Source organism: Amphiura filiformis, chromosome 3 (assembly GCF_039555335.1).
Source record: "Amphiura filiformis chromosome 3, Afil_fr2py, whole genome shotgun sequence".
Taxonomy (NCBI): Eukaryota; Metazoa; Echinodermata; class Ophiuroidea; order Amphilepidida; family Amphiuridae; genus Amphiura; species Amphiura filiformis.
The window spans coordinates 50,779,061-50,800,980 of record NC_092630.1 but is presented as its reverse complement, the minus strand read 5'-3'; the positions used below and the strand labels follow the sequence as shown (position 1 = coordinate 50,800,980).

General features: G+C 36.2%; 1 protein-coding gene across 1 annotated transcript; it reads right to left on the bottom strand.

Moving 5' to 3' along the window:
• Positions 1-3,813: 3,813 nt before the first annotated feature.
• Positions 3,814-19,946, bottom strand: LOC140148678 (uncharacterized). The gene is made up of 16 exons (XM_072170709.1): positions 19,772-19,946; positions 18,331-18,590; positions 17,669-17,837; positions 16,835-17,011; positions 16,574-16,636; positions 16,136-16,245; positions 15,507-15,614; positions 13,402-13,495; positions 9,481-9,611; positions 8,997-9,199; positions 8,134-8,212; positions 7,427-7,516; positions 6,817-6,921; positions 6,212-6,370; positions 5,345-5,406; positions 3,814-4,365 (listed from the first exon to the last, which is right to left on the bottom strand). The coding sequence occupies exons 2-16, from the start codon at positions 18,406-18,408 to the stop codon at positions 4,329-4,331; spliced, it is 1,665 nt and encodes a 554-aa protein (XP_072026810.1). The 5' UTR covers positions 18,409-18,590; positions 19,772-19,946; the 3' UTR covers positions 3,814-4,328.
• Positions 19,947-21,920: the final 1,974 nt, after the last annotated feature.

The following is a 21,920-nucleotide window of genomic DNA, read 5'->3' as shown; positions in this document are numbered from 1 at the left end:
TCTGATTTTAATCAAGAAACTAGTAAATGGTCAAATTGCGCACTAGTCACTTATTGTCAATACAACACCGTGCCAATTTAAATTGATTCAGGGAGACTGGAGATATTAAGCAAACATTGTCATCCGCTACACTTTCAGCCCTTTCAAATTGCTTGCAGACAAATCGCATTGATTTCCACGCAACACTTGTTTTTTGCACATGTTCTCATCCCAGTGAAAACAGGTCCTTTTGTTGTGCACTCTATGCATTGAAATTAATAGTATGACAGCAGAAGTGCAAATTTCATTCTTAAGATGACATTTGTTCTTCATTCCTATCTTTGGTATTACTTACACAATTTCATTCAACAGTGCTACAATACCTCAAATTAAACAAATTGGAATAGTATTCATTTGGCAAATTCCAGTTTTGTGGTATTTTGTATTGTGCAAACTTTTTTTCTTTTAAATTGATTGAAGAGGGTTTTAGAGGAGTTTGTTCAACCCCAAAAGTAAACCTTACATTTTTCTGCTGACAGTTTCGCTAGAAACCTGGTTTTCTCAGAGCATTGATGATGTTATTGATCCAACTGAATCATGACCAGATGTTATTGTTTTCCAATAGAGGAGACAACATCATGAATAGAGATGAGGGGACATTCTTTTTAAGCCACATCTTTGATCCTCTACTCAAGTCGAACATTGGAAACAGGGAGTACTTCCAGTAAAACAATAAAATTTGGTCAAGATTCTTTTGGTTTGAACACAAAAAACCTCTAAATAATTGGTACTTAGATGTATTTGGAGCACTGTTAAGGGCGTACTACACCCATATATTGGTTTGATTGGTCTAAAAAAATATTTTTTCATTTATAGCTAGGCGATATATGCACGGATCATGTGAAATTAAAAAAATTATGAAAAAACATTGTTTTTCACCTATTTGTCTTAAAAGTTGATTGGTTGATAAGGACGCTTATTCATCCCTTTTTAAGGGATTTTTTATTTAGCGAGAGTACGTAGTCAATCTTCATAGGGATGGGCGATACCAGCTTTTGGTACCCATTGTCGAACTAGAGCAGTCAGGGGTTTGGGTCAATTTGTAGAAAAAATAAAACAAAATGAACAAAAATGGTCATGGAGGCGCTTATGACATGAGGGGTTGTCTGAGGGATAAAAAAAAAAAACGTGCAAAATGAAGATCTAATTGAAGCGATTTGGTGGACAATTTTGGCACTATTATGCCAAGGCCTATATACTAGTGTAAAATTTTAGTTTGGCGGCCGAAAATTTGTGAGAGCCTTTCGTGGACAAGTTTCAATTCCCTATTATCGTAGGCCTATAAATTGTTTTAAACATAAATCGGCGAAAGCAGAAGCGAAAATAGCCACTTGTATATCGATTACGCAGGGGAGGGTAAAATGAAGACTAAATTGAAGTGATTTGGTGGACCATTTTGGTACTAGTGTGTAAAATTTTAGTTTGAAAAAGCCGCAAATTTGTAAAATGATGGTCCATGAAACCTTCCTTGGACAAGTTTTCCTGTAAGCCTATACCGCAAATTGGGCTTAAATTTGCAAATGTTGGAAGAAGAGCGAAAATGATCATATGTTTATCCACTACGCAAGGGGAGTCTGAGGGGATGTTCCCCTGAGAAGTTTGAAAATTTGCAAAATAAAGGTCGAATTGAAGCCATTCGGTGCATTGTTTTTACACTACTATTTGAATCAATTGCTTTAAACAGAAAAAGGGCCCGAAATCAATTTGCAAAACTTGAGATTGGCAATTACTAAAGCATGCATAAATCGATGAAGTCGTTATGGAGTCCGTCTTAATTTTTGACTTTGGTGGCAAAATGTGAGGGCCCTGCATATCGGCGGACCCGCAGTAATTTTCACGTGCTTTTAGGACGAGGACCCGCCTTCAAGCAATGCCTAGTCGCAGGCCTCTATAGGACCTACTTCCAATCGTCCCGACTGTGCGGTTATTTACACATGGGCCTACTCAATTACGTGCAATTTAGTTTCTCTCCTCCTTTCCTCCATTTTCTCTTCTCTTTTCTCCTTTCTTCCCTTCTCTTCTTTTATTTATTTATTTGGGGGGCGTCAGCCACCTGAATCCAGCTTTATTAATTGAGTCCATGTGTAGGCCTATGTTGGGGATTGGAGGGGGTACTGAGGCCTACCACATTTAATAACTAACTTACTTACTCTTTGTGGGATTTCGAATCGCAACACAGGTAATAATAAAACCAGTAGCAAACTTCACTTTACCAACAAGATACAACAACTTTACAACTTTCTTTTTAATTAATGAAACAAAGCTTATTTTTGACTCAGAGTTTAAATTTAAGATGCTAGCCGAAGTCAATAACTTTGCACATTCTTCGGTTCCTTTGTTTCCACTCTTGTTAAAAGAAGACATAAAACCTGATGATCAGCTGACTCTTTCTGTTGACAATTTAAGTTTAAAACATTATTAACACAATTTTTGTGTTGAAATTAATTGTAAACATTAAACAAAACCAATACATTGGCTATAGTTTCAAATCTTTCATAACATATAACCGTGGTGTTTGTAAAATATTTTGTAAAAGATTTGCAATTAGGCCTACTTTGATTGGATTCGAACATTGCAACTTTACAATGCTCAAGAACACGAAAACTTGGTGTGTGAAACATTGTTAAAAATTGTATGAAATGAGGATTCCTAAGCGTAAACTAGTTTCTATACACTTTTAAATGTGAATGATAGGAGGTCTGTAGGCTAAAGGGGGCCCCGAAAAATTTTTGTGATGAATTTTTTTGCTTCAGCAAGTGTTTGTGAACGGTCGACGGTCCCTATAGGCCTACCACACACAATTTATTCGCTACCTGAAGTCGCTAATAGAGAATGAAAGATTTTTTATTTAATATTTGTTTTCAATTTTCGAATAATTATTTTTGTTTTCAATAGGCCTACGTTCCATAAAAATAAAAGTAGGCCCTATTGTATCGGAAATTGACCGATACCAAAATGGTATCGAATCGCCCACCGCTAGAAAAACCAAATCATGGCGTCCGATACAAAAATGTATGCGGAAGTCTTTCGAAGCGAATACAGTGAGTTTCATGGATTTATACTGGATATATAATGGATTTTCTTAAAGTGGAATGATTTCAGCATGCGGTACAGGTAAGTGACGAAACTGTTAATACACGTGAACTAGTAGGGTGTCCCATTTAGCTGTTATCATTGTGAACATACCGATTCACATTACAAATGCATTATAAATCATGTTTTGTAAGCTTCCGTATGTCCTCAGAAAACTGAGCAAAAATTCACCTAATACTGAAAACCAAGGCATTTACTGTTCTTTAATTTCAACCTTATCAAACCTGAAACAAATATGCTGCCTTGCGAACACAAATTTTGCATATCATTGTCAACTAAAAGGGGGGAAATAAGTTTAATTTCATTGATAACATGAAATTGATGCATATTAATGTTTTCAAAGCTGTGCATAATTAATTAATTTCCCCCAAAAAATAATTTGTATACTTTTAGCGTCTGTCACAAATGCTTAACAAGTGTGAGTGATTGGATTAACGGTATCAATTCTGAAATTCTAAAGAAACTCGATTTTGTGAATCGAGGTCTATGTACCTCTTCCGAGCTTCTACCTTTAAAAGCATGTAAGCTACATTGATACCGATGCCACCAATAGAACGAGAAGATTTGCCCCTTCATTTTGCATACCACTTTGACCAATTTTTTTTTCTCATTTCTCCACAAAATGCAGAAAACCCGCAAAAAAATCCAATGGGTGTAGTACCCCTTAACTTGCTTGGAATCAATCGGAGTGCACCAACTACTTCATCTCAATTTTTTTGTTTCATAATCAGTTTGTAATCTTTCACTGAAACTAACCGGTCCTTCTTTCAAAATGAAACACTTAACTAAAAAGCTCAAACACTCCATACCTGACCACACTATTCACAGTAGAAGTGACGTAATAATCAGATTAAGGGATTAACTACCATAGCAATAGAGGAATACAATTTTTGAGTAGATAGCCCTGCACTACAAGCAGATTGCACTAATCACCTGTGTATGTCAGCAAACATAGATTGAATACAATACCGGTCTTTTCAAAGATACTAATCTTAGAGGTGCGAGTGATCAGCCTTTCTTTGACGTCTATGGTTCAATGCATAGGTACCGCATGAATCTTGTGGTGCATAGCAATATATTCAAAGTTATATTTCTCTATTGCTATGGTAGTTAATCCGATTAATTACGTCACTTCGCAAGCGAATAATCACAACAAATATTGGCACATAATTGGTACTCATCAGACCACATAATCTTCAGTTAGTTAGAGCTGACAAGCCATCCAGTAGCAACCTACAATGAAACAAATGTGTACATAATTATGATTCAAAAAATGCACTGATAAAAAAACGTTTTAACTGTATGAAAATTAACTGCAGGAGCTGATGCTGGCTGTGATGGTTATTTTAGATGTAGGCTGACAAGGGTACTACACCAGTATCCCTAAAAAATGGTATAGAAAATTTATTAAATTTGTGTACATCGTGGAACATTCAACTACGCTTGTTACTCCGCGGCTAATCATGCTATATACACGAACGTACAACGCTACTCTATGCGTCCATATTAGCGAGGTTATCTGCGTACAGCAGCTTACTACACACAGCCACGCAAAGAGTATGTTCCACGATGTACACAAATTTAATAATTTTTCTATAGACTGGTTTATGGGGTGTCTTAAGCCACTGTGATCAGACACTCGCTGAGGCCCTGCCTTGTACTGGGTTTGATGAAGTGGCATAGCCAGGATTTTTTCAGAGATGGATAAAAAGGGGAGTCAAAGCACAGATGAAGGCAACTATAAATTGTGGCCAGCTTTTGCAAGATTCCCTCTTGTCATACAATATAAATCACCACCAATGTTATTTTGGAAAGCAAGCATTTAATACATGAAAAAGAATGCCACGAATTTGAATAATGAAATAGGAGTCAAATTATCTGTTGACTAATGACATAAATTTATTGAACTTTAAAGCATTTAAATAAGGGGCTATCATTTTCTTCAGAAAGGGGGTCCCAAATTTACAAAAAGTTGGCATCAATAAAATTGTGACCCCCTATTTCGGCAACAAAAATTTTATTACTCCCACCCCCACCACCACCGATACACCTTACCCCCTAAACAGGCTAAAATTTATTGAAATCAGTCTTTTTGAATAAAATAAAGACACTATCTGTGGTCATCTTGTGACCCCCTACATTTTAGTCATCAAAAATTGTATGACCCCCCTTACAAAGAAAATGACAGCCCCCTAATGGCATGTGTACCAACCTGTAAGGGATAGCCATGGAATGGAGGATATTAACATCTTTCAAAGCAGTCTTGACTTGGTCCTGTGAAAATACAACACAATATCACTGTTTAGGATATGTCTCATCATATTCTGAATAATGAACTGAAATGCAAACACCAGGCTACAGCCATACTTCCACAGCTCTGTAAACTATTATACTATACAAGTAGTAATGTTTGCATGTGTAATTTTTTTGTGTTTTGCCGAGGTTGAACTTTGTTGCTTTATTTTAAATTCCTATGCAAAGAATAAATATATGCTCATTTATAATTTCGCGGTAGGTGTGACGAGTGCAAAAGGTGTAAAAATTAATGTTCTGTGAAAATGTCCATTTTTACAGTACTATAAGGCCAGTATATAGTCCAATGCCTTGAGGATGTGATATCTCATTGCGATAGACCTACTTTTGCCTACTTTTCTGTCAGCATCTTCTGCAGTGGCTAAAATGTTCCAGATACAACAAGGAGGAGGTCAAAGGCCTGAAGAAAGCTAATCACTTGAGCTGAAAATCAAGGCAGTAGTACCGAAAGTTGCAGCAGAGATAACGTGATTCGCAACGAAAAAACACCTGCCTTAAGTCACAGTTATTGTAATGCACAAAGGAATTGTAACATTACTGAACAATGCACTGAAAACATCAAGAAAATGTAAAAGGGAGAGTGAATGAGAAGCAACACTATTGTGTGCATCAAAGTAACATATTTCACCTTAGCATTTCTTTCAGGCTCTGTTGCTTAAGTATACTATCCAGAGAGGTTGTGTTACTCGCGCTACACGCTTTGCATGTGTGTGAGGCCACATACTGTGACTACTTTCACCTGAGCTGCTTTTAATAGCATCCTTACCTGGCTTAGGTCAAGTCCAGCAGCAAACAGTGCTTTCTGTAGCTGTGTGGCTGATATAGTTCCACGCCTAGATTCATCCAGAGCAAAACATCTTTCAATGAGTCTCATCTGATTAGTCAGGATAAACTGGTCTACAATGCTTACCAGATGGCTAGGAGGCTACCAAAACAATCAAAATAAAGTACAACTAGTTAGTTAATCAACTTGATACAACATTGCGATTTCAAAAAGAAGGCAATTTTATACAAGCAAAAAAGGAGACATCTTCCTCTAAAATTCCCCAAAACATTGGAAATTCAGCTAAAATTGAGAAAAATCATGCCAAATCAGCCCAATTTCAGCCAATTCTAATCCCCACCCCCCCTCATCGACAATCCTGGATCCACCCCCTGACAGTAATGATAAAGGCTGATTAAAAATTGTCTTTTAGTTTAGTTTCCATGTTTGGTAGGAAAAGTTATTTGGTTGAAAATACATAATCCACACCTATGAACAAGTTGCTTTGATTGCAGTCTTTAGGTGAAAATTTAAAGCTGACTATAACCTGAAGGTGACAACGGGCTAAAATTACAGTGTATTAATTTCTGCATTCAAAATTAACTTACAAATATCCTTTTATGTCCATCTATATCTCTAGTCAGTATGCAGATATCCCTATTGGCCTGGATCTCTCTTATTCTCCCATGTACAGCAATGGATAAAGCAATATCCTGAAAAATAAGACAGTACGGGGGTGAATTTCAGGGAGCATAAACCTGAAAATATGCCTACAATCTCGGCACAAAATAGTAGAATTTTCAAAAATAATTTGGGGTTGTTTTGGGGGAAAATGCTCTATACCACAGCATAGAAGGGAATTCGCTGCTGTAGTGCACATTAGTGACCATTAATTGGTTACTGGTTCAAGCCTGGGCTCATACACCTGTTATAAATTTTGATATGCCATAGACTTTGTGTTGTGATCATTTCGATCAGTGGTTCGTAACAAAAAAGTGTGAGCCAGTTGACCTAGGAACGGTCATATTCTAACGTGCACTACACTAGCGAATAGATTGTTGGACAGCTGCAGGTTGAATTGAAATTACTTTTCATTGTCAATATTTTGGTTAAAACACCTGTATGCTTGGTATGTAGGCTTAGATGTGTACCCATTTTTACAACTTCATTGTCTCAAATATTGTACTTAACTGCAGACATGAAATAATGTTTCCTTACCTGCAAAGCAACCAGTTTTAATGTGGGACAATGTAGCAGATTCTTCAATAATGAAAGGACACCATCATCACCAATAGGATTGGTATTGAGCTAAAAGAAACATATGCAAATCAAATTGTAATAAATATGTTACCGTACAGATAGAGAAATACAAGCATGCAATGGCATCCAACTGCATTTATGCCTTTTATGTCAACAGGCCCACGTTATCAAGAATCCCCTGCATGCATCTTTCTTATCTTTATGCCTCTTTTCACATCTTCAGTTCAGGCCTGCACACAGGATTTAATTTTTTGGGGGAGGTGGGACTTCAAAAAGGGGAAGAATGAAAAGTGTGCTTGCATAGATTTTTTGTAAAAAGTGGACCTCAACACCCTAAAAATTGCCCTTTTTGGAATTTTGAACTTGACTTGTCACCAAAAAGTGGATCTTTTGTAGAATTGTCTCCCATTTTTGGACCTTTTTACTGGAACAAATAGCAAAAAGTGGACCTTTGTGGATGGAAGAGGGTGCTGCTGCATACAGGCCTGGATGTTGGGGTGTTAGTTTGCTCCTCCTTGCTTTCTTTACATTAATGAATTCCTTACTGTTTAATGTATTGTTGCAATTTAAAAATGCCTACTTTCCAAATGATAAGTTTTATTTCTTTTTATTTTATTTTTACATAGAGTAAAACTTGTTGTTGTTGTTGTCTATTAATCACTTACCAATAATGCTTCAATGGTGTCATTCTTCTTGATACCAAGTGACATCTTTTGAAGTCCTATTGTATTTACATGATTGTGACTATAAAAATTGACATAAAAACAGCAAATTACAAGACCATTCCTGTCCTGACATTATTTATATATGGTTTAATATAGTGAATAAATCGTTTTGACGAATTTCTGCCTTTCAAATTAAGTCCTGTTGCTCTGCAAAATAAAATATTCCTGCAGAATGATCACCATTCACAACCACATTTTATTCAATCTTATTCATTTGTTAAGGAAATGGAACAGAATATTTTAATCAATTGAAACTAATTTTGGAAATAATGTAACAATATACCATACAATGAGTACAATGGAAAGAATATTTTAATTTGGTGAAATATTGATTGTTTCTATTTAACAGAGCCCAGTTGAGTTGAATGGAACAGTTCATGTTTCACCGAATGAAAATATTCTTTGTATTGTACGAGTACAAAGATTCAATATTTGTTTCATATTATATAACCCTTGTGCAAGTTGTCTTTTTTTGTAAATATTCACCACAACTAAATATATTGAAAATATTTGAAATCTTTATTTTAGGAAAATAGCCTTTAGATCTGTAAGTTAACACTACGCTTGTGTAAGTTAACGCTATGTACACATTTATTAGCAGTGTGTATAGTATCATCCCCACTCTAATGTGGCTAAGCCATGGCATTGCCTACTATATGGCCTTTTAAGCATGCCATACGGTATAGCATTCTTTTAGGGATTGCCACAGATAAAATACTCTTATCTTAAGTTTTGAAGAGAAAAGCCAGTTGAGATGTTGCCCTGGCTTGTTAAGTCAGATAAGTTTGCAAATACACACATACCTGAGATCTAGTATCTTGAGTCCTGTGTTCACCTTCAACATTTTCATGAATGCTATACATTCTGGTTGTGTGACTCCATTCCATGATAGATCTAAGACCTCTAGGGATGAGTTAGCTTTCAATGCATTAGCAATGGCTACAATGCCTTTCCCTCGGATAGCATTCCACTTCAAATCAAGGTATATTAACCCATCGTTGGAACCCTAAATATGCAAATAATAGAGATACAAACATACATTCTTATCTGAAGAAAAGCACAACAAATTAATTTCTTTCTTGGATTTGCTTATTTACTATTATACTATAATGTTATTGTAGTTTGTTTTGTTTTTTTGAACACAAAATAGACAAATGGTTAAATAATTAATATTTTGTTTATTTGTTGGATTGTTATTGATTAATTGATTGGTTGTTTGAATGAGTGAGCAAATTGCTTGATTGATTTATTGAATTATCAATTTAATTTACCATAACAAACACATACCAGTGCTGATCCCAAGTGAATTCCCGCTTGTTCTCCAAGTTTGTTCTGACTCAGATCTAGTTCAGTAAGAGTTGAATTGTTCTTGAGTGCTTCTGATAACACTAAGGCATCTCTATCAGTCAACTGATTAGCTGGAAAAAATAGGATACAATACCTCTGAACATTAGCACCTAAAGACTTCTTTATTTAGGCACACACAGATCTCTGTATTTTGACCCCAAAAACCTCTGTATCTTGGCACCCAAAGACCTCCATATCTTGGCATCCTGAGACCTCTGTATCTTGGTACCGGTACCCAAAGACCTCTGAATATTAGCACCCAAAGACCTCTGTATCTTGGTACCCAAAGACCTCTGAATATTGGCACCCAAAGACCTCTGTATCTTGGTACCCAAAGACCTCTGAATATTGGCACCCAAAGACCTCTGTATCTTGGCACCCAAAGACCTCTGTATCTTGGCACCCAAAGACATCTGCATCTTGGCACCCAAAGACCTCTGAATATTGGCACCCAAAGACCTCTGTATCTTGGTACCCAAAGACCTCTGAATATTGGCTCCCAAAGACCTCTGTATCTTGGCACCCAAAGACCTCTGTATCGTGGTACCCAAAGACCTCTGAATATTGGCACCCAAAGACCTCTGTATCTTGGTACCCAAAGACCTCTGAATATTGGCACCCAAAGACCTCTGTATCTTGGCATCCTGAGACCTCTGTATCATATCTGCATCTGCTCAACACGGGCCTAATTGGTTCATTAAGCACGGGATTCCGTCGGCGCATTTTTCGTTTTTGACAAAACTTTTGCTGTTGATGGCTTATAAAATAAACTTTCTTATAATCGTCGGACGGTTTCATAAAATATAACACTTCTTTCAAATAAGCCTAAATTCGATTTAATATATCCAATGACGGGAACCGGTGGGCAATTTTGCCATTGGTTTGGTCATTTTTATCAAGCTTCAATGAGGACAGTGCCTGTTTTTGACCATTTTCACTGGGTTGCCAGCGCTAAATTCATCAGCAAAATTAAACTGTCTGTCAAATGTGAGGTCGTCCGACGGATATTCTCTTTCCAGTGATATAACACACTTTGTGATTGGTTCATGGGAAGAGGTGGGCAAAACTTGTCCAATCATGAGGACCGTGTCTCTTTCCAATCAGTTTCCCGGAAGCGAGAGGTCCAAAAATCGATCCATCAGCTCGTATTTTGTAAACGAATACACTCGCTTACGCTGCTTGTATCATACAAATGTGGTGTTTTTCACACAATCTATCCATTCTCTTTGTGATTGAAGTAAACTTTGTATCAGATATAAAGTTCTGATAGGTTTTGATTGGAAAATATCATAGCAAATTGGACAAAACTGTTGATTTTCTAGTCAACTTGAGTGTAAATTTACCGAAGCTTCCAATGGACCACAACATTTTACGATACGGGGATGTGTTTGTTGTCGCTATGCTTCCTGCACGTATAGTCGGATATCATGTAGCTAGCTAGCAGTTCTTTAAATCTAAAAGCATACAAGTGCTGTGAAAATAATATAAATAAATCACAGGCCCAACAATTTGTCCTTTGTTTTATTTCGTATGTATTTCTCTCTGTTATGCTAATGTTTACCCATTTGGTAAAGTGGAATGGTCCACTTATCTGAGCAGTGCTCATGAGCCATGCAATTAGGTCGTCGTGTACACAAAGGTCACACACACACTGAGTGTTGCAAACAAATAGCTAATGCACAAATCAGGGCAAAAGTTTTCCATATGTTGGCACCCAAAGACCTCTGTATCTTGTCACCCAAAGACCTCTGTATCTTGTCACCCAAAGACCTCTGTATCTTGGCACCCAAAGACCTCTGTATCTTGGTACCCAAAGACCTCTGAGTATTGGCACCCAAAGACCTCTGTATCTTGGTACCCAAAGACCTCTGAATATTGGCACCCAAAGACCTCTGTATCTTGGCATCCTGAGACCTCTGTATCTTGGCACCCAAAGACCTCTGTATCTTGGCACCCAAAGACCTCTGTATCTTGGCACCCAATGACCTCTGAATATTGGCACCCAAAGACCTCTGTATCTTGGTACCCAAAGACCTCTGTATCTTGGCACCCAAACACTTCTGTATCTTGGCACCCAAAGACTTCTGTATCTTGGCACCCAAAGACCTCTGTATCTTTGGCACCCAAAGACCTCAATATCTTCCCAGCAAACACAAAACGTTTTCGACATCATTACAAAAAGGTTATAAAAGGTTGTCAGAAAACGTTTAAATGTCGGGTTATATAAAGGGTACATTAATGGTATAAAACGTTTTCATAACATTAAATAACATTTGTTGGCAATTTACTGCACAGCAAACACAAAAATAACATTTGTTGGTAATTTACTGCACAGCAAACACAAATGTTTTACAGAAAACATTTAAATGTCGGGTTATATAAAGGGTATAAAAACGTTTTAATAACATTCCAAAAACATTTGTGAAAACTTGGTACAAATCATTCTAAACAGAATGTTATTTTGGGGTTGAAAAAATATTTTGCAAAAAATGTTTACCCAAAATATTTACAATAACGTTTTTAAAATGTTTTCACGACCTTTATATAACCCGACATTTAAATGTTATTAAAATGTTTTGTAAAAAACATTTTAAGAACATTTCTGTGTTTGCTGGGTGCAAATATTTTAACATAATGTTATTTAATTGTTGACAAAATATTTGGCCAAAAATGTTTGCAAAAATAGTTAACAATGACATTTCAAAACATTTTAAAAATATTGTTGTAGTGTGTTTTCATACAAAACGTTTTAAAACGATTTCATGACCTTTATATAACCCGACATTTTAAAGTTATTAAAACGTTTTTACCTAAACCAAAACCCAAAGTATAACTTATTTAAAACGTTTTAAAAACGTTTTTGTGTTTGCTGGGTTGTCACCCAGAGACATATGTATCTTGGAACACAAAGACCTCTGTATTATGACACCAAAAGACCTGTATCTTGGCACCCAAAGACATCTTTATCATGGCACCAAACGACAGTAGCTTAGCGTGAGTTATTCTTTTGGAGAGGGGACACCAAAAATGATGGGGGGGGGCTATTTTTGTGCAATTTTCCAATGGGATTTTCTACATTTTCAAATTGATTGGGGGGACACATGCCATCTCTATCATATTATGCACTACAAAATGACCTCTGTATCTTGGCACATAAAGACCTCTATTATCTTGGCACACCTTGCTATCATGGCACCAAAAGACCTCTGTATATTGGCACCAAAGACCTCTATAATCTTGACACCCAAAGATAATTATGTGTATCTTGGCACCAAAAGACAACAAATCTTAGCACCCAAAGACTTCTATATTCATTCCATTAACCGCCCAGGGTGCTTAACAAAGTCACTTTGGGTGGGCGCTTATTTTTTACATTGGATTTACATAATTACATACATATTCATCCATCATCATCATTGTGCATATCTTTCAGACCATGGTCCATGGGCAATAATAACATCATAGTTTCAGTGGCATAGATTTCTTTTTGACATTGGGGGGGATGGGGTTGGAAAAATTCTTGAAATATAGTGAATCTGGCCCTTTTGGCAACAGAATCATATATGGTTGAAATTTGGGCTTTGGGGGCTAAAATGGCCAAATATGAGGTTAATTTGGTCAGAAACCCACATACAGGTGTCAACATTGGGGGGATGATTGTATGGACCACCCCCCTGGCAAAATATTGGGGGGATTTATCCCCCCATCCCCGGGATCTACACCTATGATAGTTTGCTTGTTGTGAAGTTACTGGGTGGGCGCATAGAGGGCATGGGCAGTTAATTGAACAAAAATACACCATTTGCACTTTTGGTTTTGTGTGAAAGTGTGGTTCAGAGTTCTAAATTAGAATATACATACCTCTAAGGCATAGACACTTAAGAGTATAGTTAGTTTCCAGCATCTTTGTGAATGCAAATGTAGCATCTGATCTCACCAAGTTCTCTGATAAATTCTGTAAGAAAATAATATGCAGAAACCAAAGATACTTAACAAGGAGCTACAAGGAATTGACCATTGCTGATGAGGAGTATGTGAGGATGAGACTTTTGCCTCTTATGTTGTTCATATACGGTGTGGCGCTTTAAAGGAAGTGTACAGCAATCAAAACATTTGTCTTATATGTTAGAAAAATAATTATCAAGCACGAATCACATGGTTTTAGTTAAAACAAACACATATTAACCATAATTTTGAATATCACATGTTTATGGTTAATATCATATATGAGTTTGTTTTAAATAAAACCATGTGATTCGTGCTTGGTAATTATTTTTCTAACATATAAGACATAATGTTGTGATTGCCGTACACTTCCTTTAATAGACCTATATCATGTATATTGTTTAATATGCTTTATAAACTTAACAAGAGACACCTTCGCTTATTGAATACTGTCATACCCTGGTTATGTCAATAATACCCCAATTTAATCAAATGACCCACAAAATATGTTTAACAGTATGGTAAGAATGACTGAATAGCATACCCCAGATATTAAAGCATCAAGACGCAAACCCTGATAATAAATTCAACATATAATCATACAATTTGATATCATTTCCAGCTTTAATTGAATTACCGAGCGGTTCCAAGGGTTATTGAGATCTAATTGTTCACATTCCCAGTCTTTTTATTTCAGCAAAACTTTCTCAAAATTAAATAAAATGTTCCTTAATTTTATATAATATGAATATACTCAAAACCACAAAACCTGTTTATAGGGCTTGCAGTTATATTCATATTATAAGTAACAATTCATTTAATAAACTGTACAATGCAACTTATACAGTAAAGAATGTAGGTTCAAAAGGGTTTATAATAGTCTAAAATTCACAAGTCTTTTCTTCTTAAGCTTTGCAGTGGCACCAGATGCATGTTTTTTTTTCTACAGGGTGACAGGGAGCTAATTGATTTGGGAACTGAATAGGTAGCTAAGATTAAGTGTAAAAGCTTATCTCAAAGACCGTAAGGAAACACTTAGAGCGTGTTTCTACAGGCGCACCGCTAAGTTACCGCTAAATGGATAACGCTATCTTACCGTTATCTTACCGTTTAACCTGCTGTTTCCACAGACAGGTTTTTGCCGTTGGCGTGTTCATACCGTTTAATCTGAATGACAAAATTACGGTAGTATGGCCAGAATCTTGCATCGTAGGCCTAGAATTAATGCTAGAATGGATTGTTTAAAGGTTGATTATTGCTAAATAACATTTTTTTTGTTATATTTTGCAAATCAACAGAAAAGTTTTACATTTTACACAGTTTTTCACTATTTTGTAGCATTTACAAATTTCCGTGAGAAAACCCAGAATTCCGTGAGTTTTTCTGTTTTTCCGTATCACGGAGAAATTGTGGCTTTACATAATAGTTTGGACTTGTTATGTTGCCCAGGCTGTTATTAACGTTTTTGTCATGTCGTCTGTCCAATTAACATGTTGATTAACATTGTTTGATTTTGCTAAATAATCGGCAAGTTACCGCTTCGGTCTGTTTCCACAGAAAAGCTACCCGCTTCGTCAACGGCAAAAACCTACTCCAACGAGGTTTCCGTTGGCGATGAAAAGGCGTTGCAAAAAGGCGTTGGAGGCTGTTTCCACAGGAGTGATTAGCGGTTCCATACCGTTTCCAAAACGGTATTTGGCTCTGTAGAAACACGCTCTAAGTGTGATAAGTAAGCAGAAAGCATTCCAGACTGAATTCTTGAAGACAAAACTGTGAGGAGTTCTGCAAAACAGACTCTTCTAATTATCTCCTTGTAGTTTTGTTCTGGCTTACGAGTTTATACTGGTCTGATGATTTATTAGCGCTCTCAATTTGCACTATTTCAATTGAGAGGCCAGGGCACAAATTGTTTTTGGTATTAATATATGAAATTTATCAAATTTTGCTCCCCTTGTCCCTATGATGCTATCCTCAGCGAACAAGTTAGCATTACCATTATGCATGATACAACAATTACTTACTAGTTTTGTGACATAGCAGTTATCACTCATCATGTCAGCTATAGCTATAGCACCATCATGTTCTAGGTGGTTATCTGATAGGTCCAGGTATTCTATGCAAGTGTTAATCTGTAAGAGAGAGTTTCAGAGTTTCATGAATTGAAACATTCGTAAAAATCCAAGGATTAAAATATTAATTACGCAATGTATGAGAATAAATGGTATAAACATTATACCCCAAACCTTTGAAATATAAACACAATTTGCAATCATTTTAAATTAGTTGCAATTACATCAACTGCCTTCATCGAACATGATGCGCAGACGATGATGATGGTTGTGGTCACAGATTATGTATTATGTAGCCAATGTGCTCTTAAGATGGTAGATACATAGCTGCAAGGCCAAATAGCTACCACTAGCCTGGTGATATTCAATATTGAGGTTTGCATTTATGTACCCCCTTAAGATCCCCTGTTATTGATTTTTTTAGTCTGTGGTCCCCCGAACACCCCACATTTTTCCTATTGGTTTGTTCCTCAAAGACTCTCTTGGAATGTTTTCAACCCAAAGAATGCACATCAAAAGTATAGAAATAATTAACACATACTAAAATTGTGGGATAGGCTTTTACATACTAAAATACTTACTTTTAAAGCTTTGGCAAGTGGAATGATGTTGCGTAAGTTGAGATATCTATGGCGTAGTTGTAATGAGGATTCATGCATATGACGCAGCACATACCTCGCGGGATCAACACCTGTAACGGTCCACCATAAACAAACAAACAAATTTTTTATTCTAAATACACAGAATGCACTGTGCTTGCATTTATGCTGGGGTTTTGTTGTTTTGTTTTTTGCTGTTTTCTTTACTAAACAAGTACTCTGTTTAATTCCAACTCCCCAGAAGTAAAAATCAACATAAATCCTATGCCGGAAGGATTAAAGGCCAATTTTATTCATACATTTTGACAGAACTAAGTGATACAAGGGTCTGGCAGTTCTAAATGGATACGCTTAGACAGTTGTCATTTGAAAAATGCCACTTATCAGAGGAGGGCACTAATTAGGTTAAATTCCACCTACCTTCTTCTCTGCATTCATGTATGTAAACATTCCTTCCATATTGATCAAATTCCACCATCGGTCCTGTAAAAGATGTACTTGTTGTTTAAAAATCAGGTTACATAAAGATAATGTATTCAATCAAAGGCAAATCACATCTACATTATATTATCAAATTATACATCAAATTAATACATTGCCACAAGCAATAGTCAATACTCTTGTTTATCTCCAAGCAGGTAATCAATCAATTCCATTTCCATTTTATTGAATAATAAATACCTGGAGGAAAATCTTCTTCTATGTCTGTGTCATAGTCGTCATCTGCTGCAGGTGGTCCTTCCATGATGCGTGCAATCGAGTCTACACGAGGGCGCTCATCTGGAACACTTGCCATATCCTGTGATGAGGGTAAAGCAGGTGGCCACGCTTCCTGAATTGATGAAGAATTGTTGGACTCTGTAATTCAACAAAATTATCAAATAATTATGACAGAATAAAATTAAAATTTGATTATTTTTATCATCCCACCATACTTTTAAATAAGTGTTAAATATTAAAATAAATAACAACAAGAAGTTAAAAAACAAAATGCCTGAAAATATTAAGATCGGTTGGTCAGCCCTAGTACTCCATCTCTTTTGACCCACATTCATTCTTTATGCCTTCATAAAAAAAATTCTTAATAATGTATGTGACTAGAAAATGTTTTCTATCTATGGAGTACAAATAACCACTGGCTCGAATCCCATTTTTGATTTATATGACATCAATCTCCTCACATGCACTGGATATCAATTAGGATTAGATCCAATTCTATTGCCAATTCAATTCATTATATCTATTACTTCACATTTTTATAAGAAATGGGATTGTTTGAAACCAATGACTACAATAATCATTTTTGTTGAAAATAGTAACTAACCCTTATCAAGGATTTGAGCCTGTAACCTCCAGTATGGTTCCACATTGCAGGTAGGTTGATCTTGTTTAGTATGAAAAATCTGGTGTATGTCCTCGTTTGGCAGCACAAAACCAAGGTACCACAGACATATGCCCCCCCCCCCTGCCCACCTATCCCCACACACAAACACCCACACAAAATGCCACACTTACCATCCCACTCGTCTTCTATCTCTTCTTGGTCATCTAGCTCGGTGTCCTCACAAGTAACTGTTGGATCTTCTGGTAATTGAGTCAGAGACCATGATGCATGGGCTTCTCTGCAGTCATCATTTGCAGTCTTTGGTCTCACTAGGAAGTTCCTTGAACATAGTCTGTCCCTCTACAAGTAAAATTAGAATTTGGCTTATTGCTAAACATATACCTGAGTTACAATTTAGCAATATTCTAATGTATCATGGTTGTAGTGGTGGTGGTGGATGGCAGAGCCCACCAGCTCTTAAGCCCACCACTCAGTTTTGCAGCCCCAATTTTAGCACTGGAGACAGCTACTCAGAGGCCAACATTGCACCATTTGATTGAATTAGTCAAGAATTTGGTCCATTTTCGTAAAAACTTACCAGATATGCAAAATTTTCATCAACTGCCACCCAGCAATAAAAATATCCTGGCTACAACCCTGTAATGCATAAAATTATTAAAACATTCTGACAATCAATGCACATCTTTGACCCCGGGTCCTTGACAAAATTGATGTATCATTAGTAAAAGAAGCAACTGCTTAAAACCATTTTCAAATACTTCAAAATAGTTTTGTAGAACTTTACTGCTAACAACCTTAAAGATATGTCTCAAATAAATATAATGTACCGTACCTGAAGAACAGAGTTGTCAAATTTTGTTTGAAGCTGTTGTGTTTTGCCTGAATACCGATCCGACTGATGTGAATGCATGGCACTCTTTGGGCGATACCTGGCTTCTGCTGTTGCACCAACAGTATCTCATTACCATGGCGACAGGCATCGCTAGTTGCAGATGGTGTGTGAAAACTCTCCTCGAGTGTCTTTGAGGAAGAGCATTTCTTCCTTTGTACTGACTTTCCACCTGTTTTTACATTGGATGATTGTGTAGATTTCTGAAATAATACAAATTATGTAGATATTTAAGTTTCCTATGGTTGCATATTATATAGTTGTCAGTTATAAATTGCAAAGGCCAAGTAAAATAAAAACATGGATATTGTCCGCCCTTTTTAAAATTTGGTGAGGGAGGCCCTTAATATAATATTTGCTAATTTATAATATAAATTTACAATTCATTTCTGAGAAAAATATAGCAATTGCAAAGGCTTTGTCAACACATCATAAAAATGGAGAGGCCCCTAATATTTTTGTTATTTCCCAAAGCCCTACCCTTAGCTTAACACCATATTATAACATTTCTGTAAAAATACTAGATAAGTATTTATTTTCCATAAAATGTTAGCTTTTACTGTCAGATATGTCCCTTTTAATTTTGAGCTGAACAAGTGAGGTAAAGCAAAGAAAATTGGAATTTGCTACTAGCGTCAATGCATGTTCCAGCAGTGGTAATACGGTACGACCCTCTGATGTGTGTGTATGTGTGACTCCCGCACGCCGTGTACGTACTGTGTCATGAACATTGCATACGTGTTCGACTAATATTTCCATCGTAAATTCGATATAAAAATAGAAATACTATAACTTTATATGAATTTCAATGACAAATGTAATGTTATATCACCGTTTATCATACATGCTATAATGTAGGCCTACTACTACTAAATGTATTAGTCTATAGTCATAATAGGTTGACTTCAAATGTTCAGTTCCAATAACAGGTGCTGTGTATGTGTTTAATGTGCATTCACATACACACGTAGCTATCAGTACGGACAAATCGTTGCTCCATAAATGATTGCAAATTACATATTTGTAATCATTTTCACCACAAAATATGATATGAGCAATGTATCATGGTATCATACATTGTATGAATAATCAGAATATATGGAGAGGTCAAACAGTTTATTTTAAAATTAATTATTGTCAATATTAATATTTTGCGACATTTATAATGAAAACAATTAACACTGAAAACACCTTATGGCACATGCTACAACTCGAGAACATGTCCTCAAACGTTCGAAATTTGTAGTTAATACTTCTACAACTGGACTTTGTTGTACGTATACTTTAATTTAAGAAGCATAAAGTTAGATTCAAAAAGAGTACAAGATTGGTTTATAGGGATACGTTATTTTATTATTAGCACATTGCATACCTTGAGGGCCACCTTGAGAGTACCATCATGTCTATGACATCTGATGGATTTCGGCTTCACCCAGTTTGCTTTCACTGAGTTGTACATGATCAGCAGCCGGGTAGGTAAGCTTAAACTTTTATAGAACTTTTGTTTGTACTCTCGCTTTCGGACACAATAGCCATTATACCACTGGCATATTTATTTGCTAAAATATAATATACGGCAATATACACTGAACACAGCTACTGGCAACATGTCAAGTGTTAAAATTACTCATTTTATGCATAGATTTTACAGGAAACCAGGCTGGTCAGCCGTTGCCAAGAACGCGCCGAAGATCTGTGGCCGTCGTGATTGACGCGATGGCGCTGTTTCCAATCAATTATAAATGTAAACAAAGAAATGCATGCTGGGTTGTGGAATTTCCCTATTATACAGGGCGTATCATAATAAAGTAAACAGTTTGAAAAAGGTATGGGGTATTTGGTCACCAGAGAATTCGCAGAAATCGCAGAATGATGTTGTCACCAAGGGATGCGCAGAATGATATATTATTCTATTTATCACCTGGGTACACAGTCTGAGAAAGGGCAGGAACATTCATGGGGGCGGGGTCTTCGTTAATGCCATATAGGGCACCCTGGTCTCAGTTCATATACCAGACATAGTGAACTGATCTGGTCATGTCATGTTTACTATTTTCTGGCTCAAAACCATACTACTTTCGGCCAGTTTTTATGGTCCTAAAAAGAAAGAAAGAAAGAAAAATAAGTAAAGAAGCCACCACCACCACTACCACCCCGTGCAACAATCAACATTGTTCACTTAGCCCTTGCATTGGTCGAAAGATAAGAAACTGGAAAATCCCTAGCCCCGAAACAAAGGCTAGATTTCGTGTTTTCGAATGTCCCCTAGCTAAGACTTATATTATATATAGTCTAAAATTTCTCCCAATTCAATAGAAAACCCACGCCGTATGTTACATTCAACCAAGGAGTGTGCATTAAACAGAAAGTAAATCGTTGTAATGTGATTATGCATGCGGCGGCGCTGAGGAATCCGTGAAAATAAGAAAGTAAAAAGCCGCATTCCTCGGCATTATTCACCCTATGCTTGTCATAAAGGAAATGATTATTTGATTAGTGGATGCTAAATGTGCTAAATAATTAATGCGTCGTTTCAAATTGCTGAAAGTGAAAGTCACATAAATAAATAATACTTAAAATTGGGACTTTCATGAAAATGTAAGGTATTATTCATTTCACATAATTGGTCCATGACTAGATTGACCTTTCGATTGACACGATCGAGTCAAATAAAATGAAGTTGGACATTTTGCTCATTGAGTTTCAAACTATTCAAATCCCCCTGTTTATCATCCTAATCAACCCAAGGGAAATAAACTAACGCGTTTTGTGTTGCATAATTTATTGTGCCGCTGTTTTAATCATGTTTTAGGTAAAAAAGTAGAAATAACAAAAACTGGTTTAGAATTAGAGAATTATGCCTTTTTATGTGACCTTGACTCATTTCCTATTTGAATAATATGACCTAAAGGCTCCGACTCGCTTTAATTTTTTTTTCATGAATGGTGAAGAAATCTAAGTATAAATTTCAAGAATAAGTTAATCATCCTAATTTGAATAAAAGTGACGAAAATTCGATTTGTCCACGAGTAATTCCATAATTATTTAAGTTAATACGTTTCATCAATCTCATCAAAAAAGCACAACATACTCACATAATATACATTAATATGCCTATTGTATTTACTTATCTTAAATTATGCAAGGTAGTGTATGTTATGCTCAATAAGATCAATTTCAAATGGAGCTTTTGGTTAATTTTTTTTATAACTTTACATAAGGCATAATTATTGGCATACCGTATCTGTTTCACATTCACAGGTGGACAGCATTGTTTAAAAGGTAGCTTTTCGAATCATAATCAATCATGCATTAGTATACACTCCGTGGCTGTTTTCCCATGATATGATATTAGTAATGGTGTAAACTAAAACGATAGATCTGTTATTGGAGCCTATTTTTTACCTGTTTTGATCAATGTCCGTGGAAACAAGTCATGGTAGCCCAAAATATGTTCATTATATGCATATGTATGGATGGTCACAAATGTTTGTTTTTTCTCCACAATGATTATAAAAGGTGGTATATTTGTC

Excerpts from the sequence above, each read along its gene's own strand:
- LOC140148678 (XM_072170709.1), bottom strand. The coding sequence starts at position 18,408 with ATGCATTCACATCAGTCGGATCGGTATTCAGGCAAAACACAACAGCTT. Across the intron at positions 13,496-15,506 it reads ACTGCTATGTCACAAAACTA|AATTTATCAGAGAACTTGGT; the intron begins GTAAGTAATTGT and ends ATTTTCTTACAG. Across the intron at positions 9,612-13,401 it reads TAAGTGTCTATGCCTTAGAG|CTAATCAGTTGACTGATAGA; the intron begins GTATGTATATTC and ends TATTTTTTCCAG.